At 36.2% G+C, this 17,957-nt stretch overlaps 1 protein-coding gene across 10 annotated transcripts in view; it reads right to left on the reverse strand.

The window, feature by feature from the left end:
• Dmtn (transmembrane and coiled-coil domain 2 protein Dmtn) overlaps positions 1-17,957 on the reverse strand; it is a 404,032-nt gene that overhangs the window by 164,787 nt on the left and 221,288 nt on the right. Inside the window, exon 1 of one of the 10 annotated variants that reach the window (XM_081756071.1) lies at positions 16,996-17,317. The exons of 8 other annotated variants lie outside the window; for them this stretch is intronic. In XM_081756071.1, the coding sequence (XP_081612197.1) occupies positions 16,996-17,126 (131 nt within the window). In that variant the 5' untranslated portion in view covers positions 17,127-17,317. Of the gene's footprint in view, positions 1-16,995; positions 17,318-17,957 lie in introns of those variants that run through there. One more of the 10 variants, XM_081756075.1, reaches the window with a different exon arrangement.

Genomic DNA, 17,957 nt, shown 5'->3' on the forward strand with positions numbered 1-17,957 from the left:
AAGATATTTAAAATATAAATTTCCTTATTAGGGATCGATGCAGAGTGCTGTTTCTTTTGTTTGTTTTCTGATTCTACGTGGACCGTGGCAATGAAAAATACACACTGAGTCATGGGACTGAATAAAGAGTCATAGTAGAAATAATAATTACTTGCGGAATACAAGGACGGATGTAGACGGAAGTTGCGGTAGAGCTTAATAAAGTCATTCGGTGATATCAATTAACCATAGTGCAGTTTAAATTTATTGCTGAAGAACATTGCGAAATAGGCTTAATTCACGACTATCAGAGTTGTGGCAGACCGCAGATAAGTCAATTGCACAAGTCAATTATTTTCATCCCTGCCAGTGCCAATGAACGTACGAGCTTCTCAAACTTGACTCGTTTCCAAACAACATGTCTCCCCGGTAAGAAAACAATAGGCTGATTTATCTTCACACTTGTAACTCTTCCTATAATTGTTGTAAGTCAGTAAGTTTCATATGTAGCACACTTCTTTCGAACAAATAGACTAGAAGTATAGATGGAAGTGCGTCTAACCTGTTCTATTAATTAACTTTCAATGTTGGATAGGACAGAGCATCAGCACTTGTTAAGAGGGGACTCAACGTGAATGGTTTAAACATGACGGGGAGCCATCTCATTACGCAGGCATCATACACTATTGATTGGCTCATATGTCTCCCAGATCATCATCGTTTAGGAAGTATCAGTAACCTGACTTCAACTGCACAGATGTTACCATATAGGAAATTTTGAAGTATCAAACATACATATTACGGAAAATTCCAATATAGTATACGGATTATCTCCATGAAAAGATACTCACTGCAACGATTGCTACGGATTCTCACAATTAAAGGTAATTTAAAGATATATGGTGAAACATTTAGAGACTAACCATAGCAACAGATGCTATGGATTCTCACATGCTGAAAAAAGATCAAAGAAGCATGGTGAAACGATTGAAAAATGTTGACAATGAATAATTTCCTGGAGAGATAAGCACCGCTATGTTTACTCTGGATCCCATGTTCAAGAAAATTCAAAGAAATATTGAAGAAAGGTAATATTAAAATGAATCATCTCTGGAAGAGAGTAACCAGTTCAATGGCTGATCTGGATCCCCAGTGCTAAAAGCAATGCAAAGAAACATGGTAGAGCGTTCGGGGAAATGTTAACAACGAATAATATCCTGGAAGGGGGAGTAACTACTGCAACGACTGCTCTGGATGAAGAAAATTATAAGGATTATAAAATACTGTAAAGTTTGAGGTAGTATATTGAGAATGGTGACGGACAAGTGGAGGACAAAAGTAATGTGCCATTTTTGTTTGTTAAAGGTTTGTTAAAGACACTCTGTGTAAGACTATAAACAATTCTTAAACATTTAGTTTGCAAATATTGGCAACACTGTTATCGCTGGCTGTTTTTGAAGAGCTCACCACATCACAGCTTGGTTCAAATACCAGTCTTTTCATGTAATTACTCCAAGAAACACAAATGAAAACAAAAGAACTTTAAGGCCAACTGTGAAAAAAGAGCAAACCTAATGCTTTATAAAGACGTGTTTTGTAATAATGTTTCAGAAAAAGAGTCTATACAACTGCAAAGGTAAGTGTAATGTGTATAATTACGTGAAGGGAAGAAAAATACGTAAGCTTGTCCTTGAAGAAAAGTTCAGCTCCGAAAAGGAACGCAGACAAATGAATATTTAAAAATAATATTTGCTGCTTATAAAGCAGGAAACTCTTACAAACTTATATTTAAAATAGAACATAAACTAGTTTCCTTACAAGTATGTCCGTATCATTTCCTTGTAACTATGAAGCGTATTATATTTCACAAATTATCTTAACATGATCAGATATAACCTAAAGCTATCAGAAGTTGTAGAGAAATACACGTTTTTTTTTTTTTTTTAAATCAACTTATTCAATAGCACATCTCAAATATAAACAACACTATTTTTTTGTATTCTATAAGTTATTTGCAGAGAAGGCACAAGGGTTATTTCATATGTGGCGAGCTTCTAGTGATATCTTATATCAGTGTTTCTCAGTGTGGATCGCTGTCGCAACCCATTTGTGGGTCTCGGACGGTTTTTTGGTGGGTCGCGAGATTTTCCTTTTAATTATGAAAATTTTATTTTGATACAGAAACATATGTTATGAAGTACTACTCAGAAAATGAAAATTGGAAGCGTTTGTTAATGAGGTAAACAGTAGGTTAAGTGGTTACTCAGAGCCTGGCCTTGTTGTGCAGTTAGTAGAGATGCTGGGTTAGGGTGGAGAATGTGTGAGTCAAAATCTGTCACGGGGTAGAGGATTGCGTCGGGAGTAGTGTCAGCTTTGTGTTACCTTTCTATGGGAATACTTTAACTCTCTTTACGTATGCGTACAGTTTCATATGATACAGGTATTGAGAAAGAATGTCTATGTGTATTTGAATAAATGTTGGTGGGCTACAGTGTACTTTTATTATTTAAGGTGGGTCGCAGTAACAAGTTTGAGAATCCCTGTCTTACATGATTTGCTGATTTAAAGATTATTTCACTGTGAATGCAAGTGCGAAATGGCGTCCTATTTTATATATATATATATATATATATATATATATATATATATATATATATATATATATATATATATATATATATATATATATATATATATATATATATATATGACTAGAATTGTGCTGGGTAGACGAGTAGAGAAAAATTTAAGTAAATAGGTGAGAGCAGTAATCAAACAACTGCAGGAAAAAGGATTACATGCCACGAAAATTCATGAGAAACTGGTGACAACATTAGATTAGGATTAGAAATTCGATTTCTGGGCTTTCGGCATCTATGGCCATGTTAGCCCGTCACGTATAAGGTAGGACGTCCCTTGGCGATCACACTATCTGAGGAAAGGGAAGGAAGAAAGGATTGAAGACATGCGGCCTGAAACCTATGTTAGGTACCATCCCGGCATTTGCCTGGTATAAATGAGGAAAACTTCACTCAAGATGGCTGGTCTGAAAAAGTTTCTACACTTTTTCGAGTGAGTGTACTCATCGGGAATCGAACCCGGAACCGCTCACACCAAAAGCGTAACAACATTAGAGAAGATACTGTATTCTGTATTATAGTCAAGAGACGGGTGGCCGAATTTAAGTGACGGAGACAGTGTAGATACAAGAAGCGATGACACAAACTGAATTGGAGAGACAGACCTATTAGATACATTGGAACAGAATTATCAAAATTAACAGTACGACACATTATGCATGATCATTCTGAAATGATATATATATATATAGGTTCGGATAACCCATTTTCAACAATAACTAAAAGCTGGTAAGATTCATTGCATCAAAACAAGATATTGCGCTGTTTCAAGATAAATCAGATTGGATTTGTGGAACAATTAGGACTGTTGTCTCAAAACCTGAACCCTTAGAGCGGAAACAAAACGGATAACAAAACAGTTACATGGTAAATCAACTCACTACATGGCATACATCGCTCCGCACTGTATTAAGTTAGATTCATTGAACTTCAAAAAAGTTGGCAGTGCGCGCGAAGTTAACACAAAAGAACAGAAACTAGAAAGTTAATATCTGAAAACGCATTTTATTTTATGTTTGACGAAACTCCAGTTACCCATACGTGGAAGTTTCCGTAAAGAAAGAAAGAAAAAAAGTGCTCATATAGATCAGACAGCAGACCATACGTTCTAATGAAAGCTATGAGGTTAACAGTCTCAAATGATAATTTGTAAGTCTTCAACGAAGACTGTGTTAATTGAAGCTGCTTTGATTGCTAATTAGTAGTTATATAACCATATTGGCAAAGGAAGAAATCGAAAGTTCCCGAAAAACTACAGGCAAACGTCCATAAGATGCAACATCTACTAAAAACTGATTTTTTTTTCTTAGAAAGCAATATATTAATCTGATCATGAAACAAGTGCAGAAACGTATTTCGAAAATTAAGGTTTCCCGGTTTGCGGAAATTAAGTTTTTTGTAAGTTTAATCTTAGTTTTTGTAAGTTATTCCTTTAATCTTAAATGCTCCAGAGACCTACTATCAATTGTTTATTGGGGCAGGTCACCGCTCTGTGCATATTATAAGTAAGGTTTTCATATCAACTAAAACCTACCAAATAAATTCTTTTTCAAACATTATATCAGTCTTCCTAATTTATGCTAACTAATGGTAGTATCAATGATTTTATTTTGAGGTCCATGATAAATAAAAACTAATACTGTAATACCAACGTGTGAGTGAGATGTGAGTTCAAATTTAAATAATCGACCTAGCAACCAATGTAGTGACATTGATGTGATTTATACCTTTCTAAATCAAATAGTGTTCTTCCACAATAACAAGCTGTTAGCAGATAAAACGAAAGGTGAAAAAGTGAAGATTTAACCAAATATAAAGGCCAAAAGAATAAATTCTGTCTCGTCTTTCTGGCAACAGCAATTATTGATTTCAAATAATTTATCAATTAAAACCTAATTTATTTGTTTTTAGCATATCTAAACGCATTAACCAACACCTGTTTATATTTAAACTGTGAACAGTCACTATACTTAAGTTATACATCATTCGTCTTCACACTTCGGCTGCGAAAATTGTAACATTAGGATGGAAACATCCAATCGTCCCGACATTTCAAGAATTGCTTAAGTGTGGGAGAACAGCTATTTGACTGGTGACACAGATCTGCTACATATCACTTTAGGCCACCACGTATCATGGTAACAGAAATGCGGCAAAGGTAAGAACTACATGCTTCCACATCCACGCGTCTGCACCGAAGTTTACGGCGACGTAGGATTGCCTATGAGAAACGACGGCAAAGCTAAAATACCGCTAATTTTACAGTAATTATATCTTCAAATAGATAAAAGACAATCGGAAAGTAGAACAAGAGCTCGCTAGACAATATTATTTTACATGAGATAATGTTATCACGACTCACTTATCTGCTTTCGATTTCCAGCCATTTAGAAAATTGACATTTATTTTCGCGTTTATAAATGGCTGCAAACGGAAAGATACTAGATAACTCGTGATAACGGTATCTCATGCAAAATATTGTCTAGCGTGCTCTTGTTCCACATTTCGATTTCTTTGATCTATTTGAAGATATTACATAGTTACTGAAAAATTAGCGGTATTTTAATTTCGCAGTGAATAATCCTTTTAAGGATGTTCCGTCTCTGAAGTTGTATAAGTCTCTTATTAGGAAAACTCTATCCTGTCTCATATTTCGACACAAAAATTCTATTTCCTCTCACGAAGTGCTCAGTGCTTAGCAAATTATATTTTAGAACAGTACTCAAAATACTAGATCCACGAAAACCTGTGACACCACTTATTCTTTATTCGTTATTTTAAACTCTAAAAAACGCTAGCGCAAGGAACACAATGGGAATATTTATTAGTCACTTATTCTTGCATTCTGGAGTTCTGCCATTATACGTAATACCTAACAGAACCATACATATGACTTATAAACTCAGTAGAAAGCAGAAACAAAGGATTCGAAATGTGTCCTTTAACAGTCAAATGAAGGAAAACGTGATTCAGAAACAGCAAACGTTAAAAAGAGAAATTTGTTGCATCATATTTGTTGGAAGAGATTTCTCTCTTTTTACCAACCTCTTTCTGCTACATTTGACAAAAGAAATATGTAGAGAGCCGTGTTATATAGACTTCGTAAAAAGAACTCATAACTTTCTATTGCCTCTTAAAAAGACTGTTTGTTACTGTACTCGGATGTATTAAAAGGAAACATATTAAACCACGAAGGAAAACACTAAAAGCATACAGTCCACTAAATATTTTAGCTTAAGGACTTTCAGATTCATTTATTTCTTCCTTTGGAGAGATTTCTGTCGCGAAATTAAAATAAATATAGCTTTCTAACCGAAAAAAAGTTTGTTTTAGAAAGAAATACTTCTAATATTTTGCAACAAGAGTAATTTTTAGTAAATATTCACATCTGGAGCAAAGTGGGGTTACATATTCGAGCCACGGACAATATAGATTTGGACATCATAGAGATTTTTTTTTTTTAATTATTATTCTCTCATGCCTTCAATCTTTCCAATCTAGCGATGCTCCCATTTTCAACCCTTTTCTACCTATATGGCCTACTGTAGGATGTTCTCGAAAAAAAATTATCGTAGGCCAAGAAAAAAATCAGTTAGGCTCTACAAATCTACTACAATTTAAGAAAATCCACTGACTTTGCAACACTGAGTCTTCAAGATGATGAAAACTTTACTTGTGGCGGTTTCGGACGATATTTTACAGAACTTCTTCCTACTGTGCCATAAAGAGTGTCTAATTTAACGGTCGTGTTATCGATACCGATTCTAATTCGGAGGGCATTTTTTGAACCAAGAAAAAAATGGCTTTCAATCAGATAAATACGGTATTTTTTTTTTATTTTTTTTTTAAGTATTGGTATGTAAACTATATTTTCTAGCAACAGCGGGATTCCGGCAATATTTTCAAACCGCCACATTTTCTGTCAGTTGTGTTCATGAATCTGGCAGAATTTTGAGATATCTCGTTGGCAGCACTGGTGTACAGCAAATTTTACAACCAAGAAATAACTGAATGGGAAAATGAAAGATCATAGGTTGAACGGCTGCGAGCAGCTGATGCTGGGAATGTTTACCGAAAGCGAAAGTACTAAACCCTTGAATACATTAGCAATAGAGTTGGGACAACAACCCAGAGCACCGTGGCAAAACACCTTTAAGCATCGGGTTGAAAGAACTGCACACAGCTGTATCATTTTTGCATTTCTTATTATCATCATACGTGACACCTGTTTCCGTCTACACAGCAACAATTCAAAACACAAGGCATTTACAAATATACAGTACAAAGATATACATATAACAAGATGGAAGCATTGCCTCTTTCAGATAAGACAAAACACAACTGACAATTTAATTAGGTATAATTTTTGCCTTACACAGACATTGTGAATTAGCTTTATGAAGGGATTACGATCAAAATCTTTCGTAAACAACTAGGAGTACGTTGTTCATGACAGAGAATTTAGAATGGAATGACATCTTTATTTTAGCGCTCCTTGTTTTTATGTGTAGGGAAAGGAAGGTCTCACATGGACAAATGGGACAATAAGAACTACTGTGATAATTTATTAAGATCACGTTAGTGGACCTTATAAGCAGTGGTGGAGCTAGCTTCCCTAGTCCCCCCCCCTCCGTTTTTGAGTGACAAAAATTATTTAAGGTATTTTTTATATATTTTTTAAAGTTTATAGTAAACTCGTGATATACTTATCATAGTTTGGGGTTTGGCTGACCCCCCAGTTTTTACATTCTAGATCCGCCACTGATTATACGATTGTAATGTTACAACGTCCGCTACTCAACACGATAACTCTTGAACGAAAACAAGAGTTTTGAATCCAGTATTTTCAATAAACAGCTACAACGATTAATCATTAATTATTCTATTAGTAGAGTTTCTCAACCTATGGTACGCGAGCCGCTGTTGGTACCATATGTACGACTTATGGCGGTAATGCTTTGGTGGTACGCCACTGTAAAGGAATCAATCCGATAACATTTTCATTGGTCGGGGTGATTTTAACAGTGGCTACCCATATTGCATTTTCTACTATTGAAGCAAAGCTGTATAATTGTAGTGATCTAGAAGTTACACATTTCGTTGCTAGATGGCAGCTAACACCCTCCATTGGTTGACATCTACTGGACGAAACAGAAACTTCTACAAGTAGAAATAAATTTACATTTCGTGTAAAATCCCCCTGTACGGTTTTTAACACGAGCTTATTAAAATAATTGCTTATTAAGATCTTGCAAATGGAAAGGGCCGCTTTGACTCAGTGGTAGAGCGTTCACCTCTGATACATGGAGTCCCTGGTTCGATCCCAGCTCGCGCCAAGTGAACTTTGTGATGAACAAACACCGTGTGCGTAGGTTTTCTCGGGGTTTTCCTGTTTCCTCCCACTTTCTTCATTCCACCATTTCATTCATTTCTCATCATCACCGTCTCCTTTAGCCTTGCCGGCATAACCGTGGGACGTATAACTCAAAGATTTCATTTCATTTTATTTACAGTAGAGCGTCGATTATCCGAACGTCGGTCAACCGAACGACCGCTTAACCGAACTGTGTACTCGCTCGCACCTGTTACTCTCCCACCCTACCGTCCATCATTCCCCTCACTCCCAAACCAAGTTTCCCACAGTAGTCGCCGCACTGAGCCACCGCTGGCGGAACATTGCTTCTAATGGGGCCTTCATAAGGCGCTGCTGACCGGCCAAGCCGCCAGTCGCTGTGTTTCAACAATCAGCACACTTCTGTCGGTTTGGCACTGGCTAAAGAAGTAGCGGCAGTATCAAAGCTGTTCACAGCAATAGCTGCGCCAGCTTGGAGTTGAGGCGTGCCGCTCCGCGCATGGCAAATAAACATGTACAGTTCGATTATCCGAACAAACCAGTTTTCCGAACACCTATGTCCCCCAATTACTTCGGATAATCGACGCTCTACTGTATTTATTTATTTATTTTTGCAAATGAAACTTACAATATTGTAATGGTAATATCTCCATCCACCCGCACGTCCGTTACTCCACGAGATAACTCTTGAACAAAAACGAACCGGTCAGTTTTTTTCTTGAAATAATTAGTTCGAACGATTATCTCGGCAGAGTTAGTTTATTGAATCAATCATTAAAATTTTCACGGGTAACAATGACTAATTATGGGTATCCTTATCCCCATTTTCTACTGAAACAAAGATAGTAGAAATTACACTTTTCGCCGTCAGATGAAAGCAAACATCCTCCAGTGGTTGACATCAACCGGACGAAATTCAAACTTGTAGGTGTGATTTTATTTACTGTTTTAGGAGAGTTCATTATTACTGCATAGTTCAATCAATTCTAACATACAAATAGAGTACTAGTATAGAAGTATATTGTTGAATGTAGAATGTGGGCGAAAAGTAATACAATGCAAATTACATCTTTAGAAGTTGTAAACGTTGAGAAGTTAGCCTTGCAAACAGATTGTAAACTGTTGAACGCAAAATGATTTCGATTGTTTAATATTTTAGCTGTGTGTCCATGTAGGTAATTACTTCATTCTTTGTGGAGCAGAGGTATTATGAATTCGCTGTACGCAGCAGTGATAGGTCACGTGGGTCCCCTTTAGTTCATATCAACCGGCTTTGGATGTCGCTTCTCAGACCTGGTCTCACACGATCACCTGAAGACTCAAGACAGACTCGAAAGCAGCCAAAATATCAGCAATGCTGCATTACTGTAGAATTCCATAGTGAATTAATGATATCAGTACTCAAGTTCGAACATTGATTTGTTTGATTTCCGGTGTGACATTTCTTAATCAAGATACCATCTTTAATATTTCCAGTATAACCTCAAGTTTATTCGTCTTCTCATATTTAAAAACAAAATAAATACAGTGGATTCTGAACGCTGAAAAAAGTATACAAAAAATCTTTAAATAACCACTTTCGGCATCTTTTATATTCTAAACGACAAGTTTTACGTGTTTCTTCAATTAAACTTTGATGATTCCTCATAAAAAAAAAATTATGTGCCTTATATTTTCTGTGATTCTAACTTGTTTATATTCTATCGCATCTTGCAGTTATCTTTCAGTGCAATGATTTGACGCCCAACGACACCTAGAACTACTGACAAAGAAAATTATAGAGTTAACGAGAGGACACACACACACACACAGAGAGAGAGAGAGAGAGAGAGAGAGGGAGAGAGAGAGAGAGAGAGAGAGAGAACGGAGAAGAAAAATATATAGGGGAGCAACCTATCGAAAAGTAAAAAATTGTCCCGTTTTCTCTAATTGACGACTTGGTCACCCTAAACTATAAGCATCATATAAGTTTATAAAGCTGCTTCATTATCGAAGACGCGAAAGTTACTGTTATCTGAAATATTCATGCAATAGTCCTCAACGCGACAGTACAAGTTTATGATATATGTATTTAATGTATCAAACAGAGTTGTCAGAGAATGATAATCCTGTTAATGAATCTGAAAAGACAATATGGAGAAAGCATGTTCTAGCTGTTAGAAAGTCCTCTTACCATGTAATTTATATCTAAACAAAGAAATGTTACTCATTTCTCTCCATTATCATTTTCTACAGAAAGGGGAAAAAAATGAAAGAAACGCTTACTGTTTAAGATGTACTGTTAGCTGTTAACTTTGTTAGAGAATGTGAAAAATTTTCGAGGCACAATTTGTAATACGAACTTAACAGAGAACACAATTGTACAGGAAATCAGTATTGATTTCACGTATAATCACGAAATGCGTGATAAACACATTTGTCTGTAATGTACTGTTACTGGTCGCTGGGTGATTACAAGTATTCACTTACTCTCGAGAATAAATTAGTATTTTTTTCTAACAATAAATAAATAAATACAGGTACAGACTACCGCACTAAACTTTCTTACTCACATGTTATGGTGTAGTTTTTACTGGAAAGTTTATTATTGAAATACAAATAAAATTATAACGCACGTTTTCGGAAAGCTTACTTAATCAAATATGAACAAAATCACCTGATTCGTACTTGAGAAAAATCTTTGAAAGAACTCCCAAAAGTAACCCCATGTGCATAGTTTCACGAGAAATCACTAATGCCTTATTGCGGAATTATTAATGAAATACATAATTATGAAATATGAATAAAATTGCCTGAGTACATTTTGAGAATCTTCAAAAAAAAAAAAAAATAATAATAATAATAATAATAATAAAATAAAATAAACCTTTCTTGTTGATCTTTTCATGAGATAATGCCTCACTGTGGAATCACTTATGAAATATAAACTAAATCCCGGGAATAATTTTCGTGAAAATTCTCCGAAGTGCAGTGTATAATGGGTTGTATATGTTCAGACTAGAGACCAGCACGGGCCGAATTTTTCGGCCCGAGCCCAATCCAGCCCGAATGTACCTAGGTTCGGCCCAGCCCGGACCCGAAAAGTTCTGGAGATTTTCGGCCCGAGCCCGGCCCGGAAAGTTTTTAAAATTCTTGGCCCAAGCCCAGCCCGGGCCCGATAAATTTCAAAAATTTTATTTTGTAACATTTTTCACGGGCACACTTCTTCAACACTTGCCTTTATTCCAATTATCGTTTAACGAAAGTCAATAATTATTAAAGAATTGCAATTAATCGGCCCCAGCCCGGCCCGACCTGAAAAGAAATCAGTGTCGGCCTGCCCAAGCCCGGCCCGTGCAGGTTTCTAGTTCAGACAATTATTCATTAAGAGGCACCATCACGCCGAAATTAAAATACCACTAATTTTACAGTAATTATGTGATATCTTCAAATAGATAAAAGATAATCGAAATGAGGAACAAGAGCTCGCTAGACAATATTTTACATGAGATAACGTTATCACGACTCAGTTATCTGCTTTTGGTTTCCAGCTATTTAGATTATCGGCATTTATTTTCGCGTTTCTAAATACCAGCAAACGGCAAGCTACGAACTAGGTGATACGTGATAACGGCACCGTATGGAAAATAATATTGTATAGCGCGCTCTCGTTCCACATTTCGATTATCTTTTATCTATTTCAAGATATCACATAATTACTGTAAAATTAGCGGTATTTTAATTTCGCAGTAATTAGACCTCTTTAATAAGTTTTCACACAAAAAACTGAACAGCACGTAAATCTAAACAAAGTCACATGCAAAATGTTTTGCTCAAATCTTCTCCAGATTACTCTAAAGAAACTTCTAAAATGGTCATCGGAATAGATCTAGGTCATACACAGATAATCACCTAAAATTTCATACACACAAACTAAATTTTTCTCTTTTTTTATCGTTAGCTCACAAACAAATAGGTAGCAAAATTTTTAATTTTAGAAGTTTATAACTCACAATTCTAAGCGAAAACTGTCGTTCAATACAGTGGCGGCTTCTAAGGAAAATCACATCTTAAAAATTTAAACCTTATCGTTACAAGCCAAGGGAAGAAAGTTTAATCCAGCCTCAGAAAGCTTCATACTAAAAATACTACATTAAAAAAGCTTTCTTCCCTCACCTTGTAGCGATAAAATATAACTTTTCACCGAAGTAACTTTCCTCGAGACCCGTCACTGCTTTTAGAAGAATTAATATTTATTTGGACACAATATTTTATTGAAATTAGAGAATAAATACAGCGATTCGGCTATTCTTTTTCAATAAAAAAGTGTGAACCCTCCCAGGCTATACACAGGAATTTATTTCGGGTCGGGTCCAAATTCAATATGAGGGTAAATTATATTAAAATTTGTAAAATCACTTTTGAAATTAGAGTAAATTTATGGAAAAGTCGGCACTAGGTGGGTGGACCCCAAGGACTCATTCCTGCGTAAGTCCCTCATCCCTCGAATATTCCCATCATGATTACGTTCGCTTAACTTTTAGGGGGTCAAGAGGAGAGGCAGAAACCTTCTGCTTGAAAAGTAGAGGGCCACGAACATTTTTGGGAGTGAATTTTTTTTTTTTTTTTTTTTTTGAGTACCGAAAGGGTAGTTTTATATTTCTCATATTAAAATGCATTACGTCTAGGTGCCAGGATCAACCTCCAAAAAGGGAGAAGGCGCCCAGCGCCTTGCTGTCACTCTGACATCGTCACTTATTCTTATCAAAATGAAAACTTTCAGTAGAAAATCCTACGATTACCCTTTAGACAAAGAGAGACGAATGATTACGGGAAGCGAATGGTGGAATTGATGGAATGATAACGTGAAAGGAAGCAGGAGTACCCAAGAAAACTGACAAGATGATGCCCACCACAAGCTTACTTGGTCGGAAATCGAACCACGAACTACACGCACCTGATATAAGCGCTCTATCACTGAGCCACCGTGTCCGAAACCAGAGATCGAACCAAGGACTCCATGAAAAGACGTAAACACTCTACCATTAAGCCACCACGAACCAGGGACCCTGCGCACAAGACGTAAACACTCTACCATTGAACCACCATGCCAACTTATTCCTACCAAGACGAAAACTACAATACGCATATTTTTCTTCCAGAAGAGCCGTGCCATATAAAAATCAAAAGATTCTCAATTGAGTCCAGCATATTGTCGAATGCCCCACAGCTCATTATACCCTATTGGCAATCGAACCTGAACATGAGAGATCAGAACCACGCGATCAGATCAATTAGCTACAGAGACATCATATGCCTATATTGTTATGTACGAGGGAACCATATAATGCGCGCAACTTAAACTGTGTAACGATCTTGAAGTACGGTGTAAAAAGTTACATTCTGTTGAAAACGCTAACTGAATATTTTTGAACTTTGAGGATATTTATGAGCTGTGGAAAATCACAATACGAGGGATATACAGAGAGATATATAAGAGCATTAATGATGCATGACTAATGTTATTTTCTTTCACCTCTTCCACATACCTCCAACCGGGATCACTGGAGTATTTGTAATGTATATTATTAATACAGAAATAAATAGCTAATTAAACTGCCAGTATATTTTACATTTTGTTGTTATAAAGAAATTTTAAGGAGTGTTAGGAGCCTCGTCTTTACAACTTCAAATCACATAAAATACGTATTACAGAAATTAAGAACTCACTTTCACGGATACCGGTAGTGATTCTCAAAATAACAGAGCAAAACTGATGGTATGATGCTTGTTTTCTCATAACTGATGTATAACTCAAATATTTCTTTCATTTTTTTAGCTTTGAATCAAAAAATAAAATGAAATGAAATCTAAGTTTTACGTCCCACGGTTATGCCGGATAGGCCAAAGGAGACGGTGATGATGAGAGATTAGTGAAATGATGGAATGAAGAAAGTGGGAGGAAACGGGATAACCCCGAGAAAACCCACGAACACCACAAAGTCCACACGGCGCGAGCTGGCATCGAACCAGGGACCCCAAGCACCGGACGTGAACGCTCTACCACTGAGCCACCGCACCCCCTAGCTTTGAATCAAGGACTTAACGACTGAACTATTCAATAATGATGAACATCTCCAAAATCCCAATTATGGTGTTAAATACTATTTTGTAAATATGAACAAATTTCACATTAATACTATAATGCCGCTATTTGATGTATTTAATACTTTGTATTTGTGTTCTTGTTCACTGCGCCCTTGCTTAGCATAAACATACTACAGCCTATTAATATTACATATGTAGAATCAAACTTTATACAGATATTACATTTTCTTGTTCGAAAACTCGTCTATAGCGTGGCAACTAATGCATTTCATGGAAACCTAACACTTGAAAGAAATCTGCCTCAGGAACAACTATATATTCCGCATATTTTTTTACGGAAATATTTGTAATTAAATAAATCTATTTTTAAAAACTAAATATCCCGTTCTTGTTTTATTTTATTTCAACTTACATTTTAAAAGCACTGATTGCGTTCATTCCCCGAGTTTTTCTTTCTCTCTCCCTCTCTCTCTCTCTTTTTAAAAAAATCATTTCAAATGAACTGGTTTTTATGAAGAGAAATTGTTCTTTTTTCAAATTATTTCTATTTTACTCGAACGTAAGGCGATGTATGAAACACACCAACCACCGTAACCCACTTTGACTCATGTTTACTACAATTTTCAAGTTTACAAAGCAATTTGTTTACCTAAATTTTCTGGTCCCTGGAACACCCCCTATCAGTAGTCCGCTTTCTGCTTATTTTATTTCAAATAGCTTTACGTTGATAAGTCACTCAAATCTGGGATCGAACCATGAACTCAACCCACCACGAGTTTCAAGATAGTTTTTTTTCCTTTCTTGAAACAATCACAAATAAGAGATTTAAATTCTGTAGAAATTGAGAAAAGAGAAGGATTTTTTTTCTGGAAGATAAAAGGAATCAATTTTAAAAAATCTAGGAAAAATGTGTATCAATTAAAAACTGTCTTTTTTTTTTTTTTTTTTGGTCATTCTTAAGCTACAATTGGCAAAAGATCTTTAACTGGGCTGTAATGGTGTTCCCAAAAGAAGTTTAAAAAACTGATGAACGCAGTCAGTGCGTTTGAAAGTACATAAAAATAAAATAAATAAATAAAAACAGAAGGAATACCAAAAAAATGGACTTATTTAATTAAGGGCACTATTTTCTCTAGGTTACTTAATATTTCAGTGGATTATTGATAGTACAACGTTATCTGGATGCAGTCAAGAATATTGTACCCTCGTTTCTATCTCCTGGTGCTCTTAATTTCGAAAATATCGATTGTCTTAAGATAATAATAAAACTTAAATATTCTAATAGGCTGTAATTTTGTACTGCCATATATCACAAATCCCTTCGATCTCTTTGGCTGATTGGACTTTAGCGTCCCTTTTCAGTATTGAGATATGGACCATTAGTTTAAGGTAAAATTCGATCCATCGTATGCGTTCAAAATTATCCAAAACCATCGTATGCGTTTCAAATTAACACCACACCACTGGGAATCGAACCCGGGACCGCACGCACCAATCTGATCTCATCTGATGCAACATACTATAGCATTTCTTTAAAAAATCATGTATATTTCCTATTTTAGTTGCTTATTCTAATTTAATACAGCAGAAAACATGATTAAAGGCTGTTAATATGATCACATTCTATGCGGTGACCAAAAACAAAACTTGCTACTGGTTGATAAATAACGATGCTAAAATGAACATCTGGTTTATCTCACGAAATAACCTTTCGTCTATATAGGTAGAACTACCAGATCTCCAGGTGTAATCAGTGTAGACTTTGACTTACATATGCACCACCAAAATTGTTCAAAACTCCAAATGTCCTGGTTTTTCTCCAAAGTCTGCGTTAATATCATTCGTGTGATATTTTTTTAAAAATCCGACTTTTATAAGTCATCGATACTGTGTGTCATGCACTTTTGGTGAGTGCTGACCAGTGGTCACTCAGATTTATGAGATATCTAAAAATACTTCAATTAGAATTTAATATAAATACGTAGGTCCAAGCACACTTCAGAGGGGTAGCCCTCGGACACCAGGATTGGGGCCCATAATATTGAGCTACTATTTAATTCTGATATTTCAGCAAAATGCAAGTGCGGAACTGTTGTTTGTGTGCCTAAAAATCTCGGAGCACCTACCTATAGGCAGTGCGAAATTTAGATTTTTCTCACGAAAGGAAAACAAACAAACAAACAAATTCAAGCTCACAAACCAGGAAAGCACAATAGTATCGTAATTTAAGCTCACATACGTATTAGCTTTATAAAATTAGCTAATTAGCTTCCATTTTTCTTCGAGGAAGATATGCGTGGCCAAATAAGCTTGCTTACTAGTACAAAAGAATCAAAGCGCAGGGAAAAGAAAAACTCCCAAGGGAATCTATAAACAGCTATAGTCTACAAATGCAGACATGTAGCCAGAATATTTAAGACGGGGGGAAGAGGGCGAGATCATCTTAGGCTTATACATACACACATATCAACAAATAACTAAAAGTTCCATTGGTGCTGTAGGTGATCCAAGAGGGCTGAGCCCCTCGTGCCACCTGTTAGCTAAAACCTGACTCAGTTTTGGATCATATCTACATCTTCTTTGGACCCGCACTCTATCATCGAATATTCTAAAATTGATATTGAGAACACACATGAATTGTAATCTCGAAAATTATTTTACATCACAACCAAGCAGCAGTAATAATAATAATACGAAAACTAATATACACTAACTTAATAACACAAAAGAAGTACGCTTTAATCCTCTATTGACGACTTTCTTTGTTCATATAGGCCTACGAATAAAGCTGGTTTTTATGTCAAGAAAACGCCGCAGAGCAGAACATCTGCTATTCGGAAACAAGGGTATTGCAGAAACTTCCTGTAATCAACCTGCTCTGCAACGTTATGACGTAAACAACAATTCTTGTAAGTTAAAAACTAATAATAAACTTACCGATGAGGGTTCCATGTATGCCGTCTTCTAGGGGTCCCACATGTGGGACACACACAGCCATCTCGGAGGACCCAAACTATGGTAAATGGGTCCCCCACCCACATCCCATCCACGTCTCTCGTTTGTCCCATCTTTCGCACTTGCCAAACCAACACTGAAGAAACGAAGCCGTGAAAAAAACACTCACACAATAAGCTAATAACAACGTGCGATGCAATGAGTGTTCTCTGTAGTTGTACACGCTACGTACTGCGCATGCTCGTGTTATGACCTAACTTTCCAGTCGGGCAAATTATGACTCACATTGAGGGTTTCCTTCTACTCAACACACTCTTTGCAATCCATAAACAGCGAGCGAGACTCAGCTGATTTTAACAACTCCATTTCTTAACACACGGAACCAACGGCTCTGTCTCAATTTAGGTTGCACTGTCACTGCACTGACCTACGTAAGTCTTTGAAGAGCACTTGAATTTTAACTGTACATTGCAGATCTTCAACTATTATTTCTCAGCATCTCATCCACACCCATCATACGTTCACGTTCTGATTCGCCCATCTTATCCAACGAATAAATGAGAATCATTCGCAATTCTCGGAATCCTCATTTCCATTTACGAATAGGAAACAGAAACCAGTATCGGTTTGGTGAAGGCTGCTCAGCATCTATTCCTTTTTCTTCTTTTTAAAGTGTATCCGATTTGCTTTTCAGAAAAAGGTCAATGCCCGTAAATATGTCAATTGCATGTTACCATTTACCAAGACGGAAAATAAAGTTTTCTCGTCTCGTCTCAAAGTTCTGACAGCTTTTCTCGTCTCAAATTCTTTCTAGTTTAGTTTTGTAAATTTATGCCCTGATTTTTTTCTTTTCTTTCATCTAGAAGCTCTCAGAATCCTTCCACGTCACGAAACATCCACATAGGATGTGATGTAACAACATTTAAACCATATTTATTATCGGA

This window comes from Thermobia domestica, chromosome 4 (genome assembly GCF_964235325.1).
Source record: "Thermobia domestica chromosome 4, izTheDome1.hap1.1, whole genome shotgun sequence".
NCBI lineage: Eukaryota > Metazoa > Arthropoda > Insecta > Zygentoma > Lepismatidae > Thermobia > Thermobia domestica.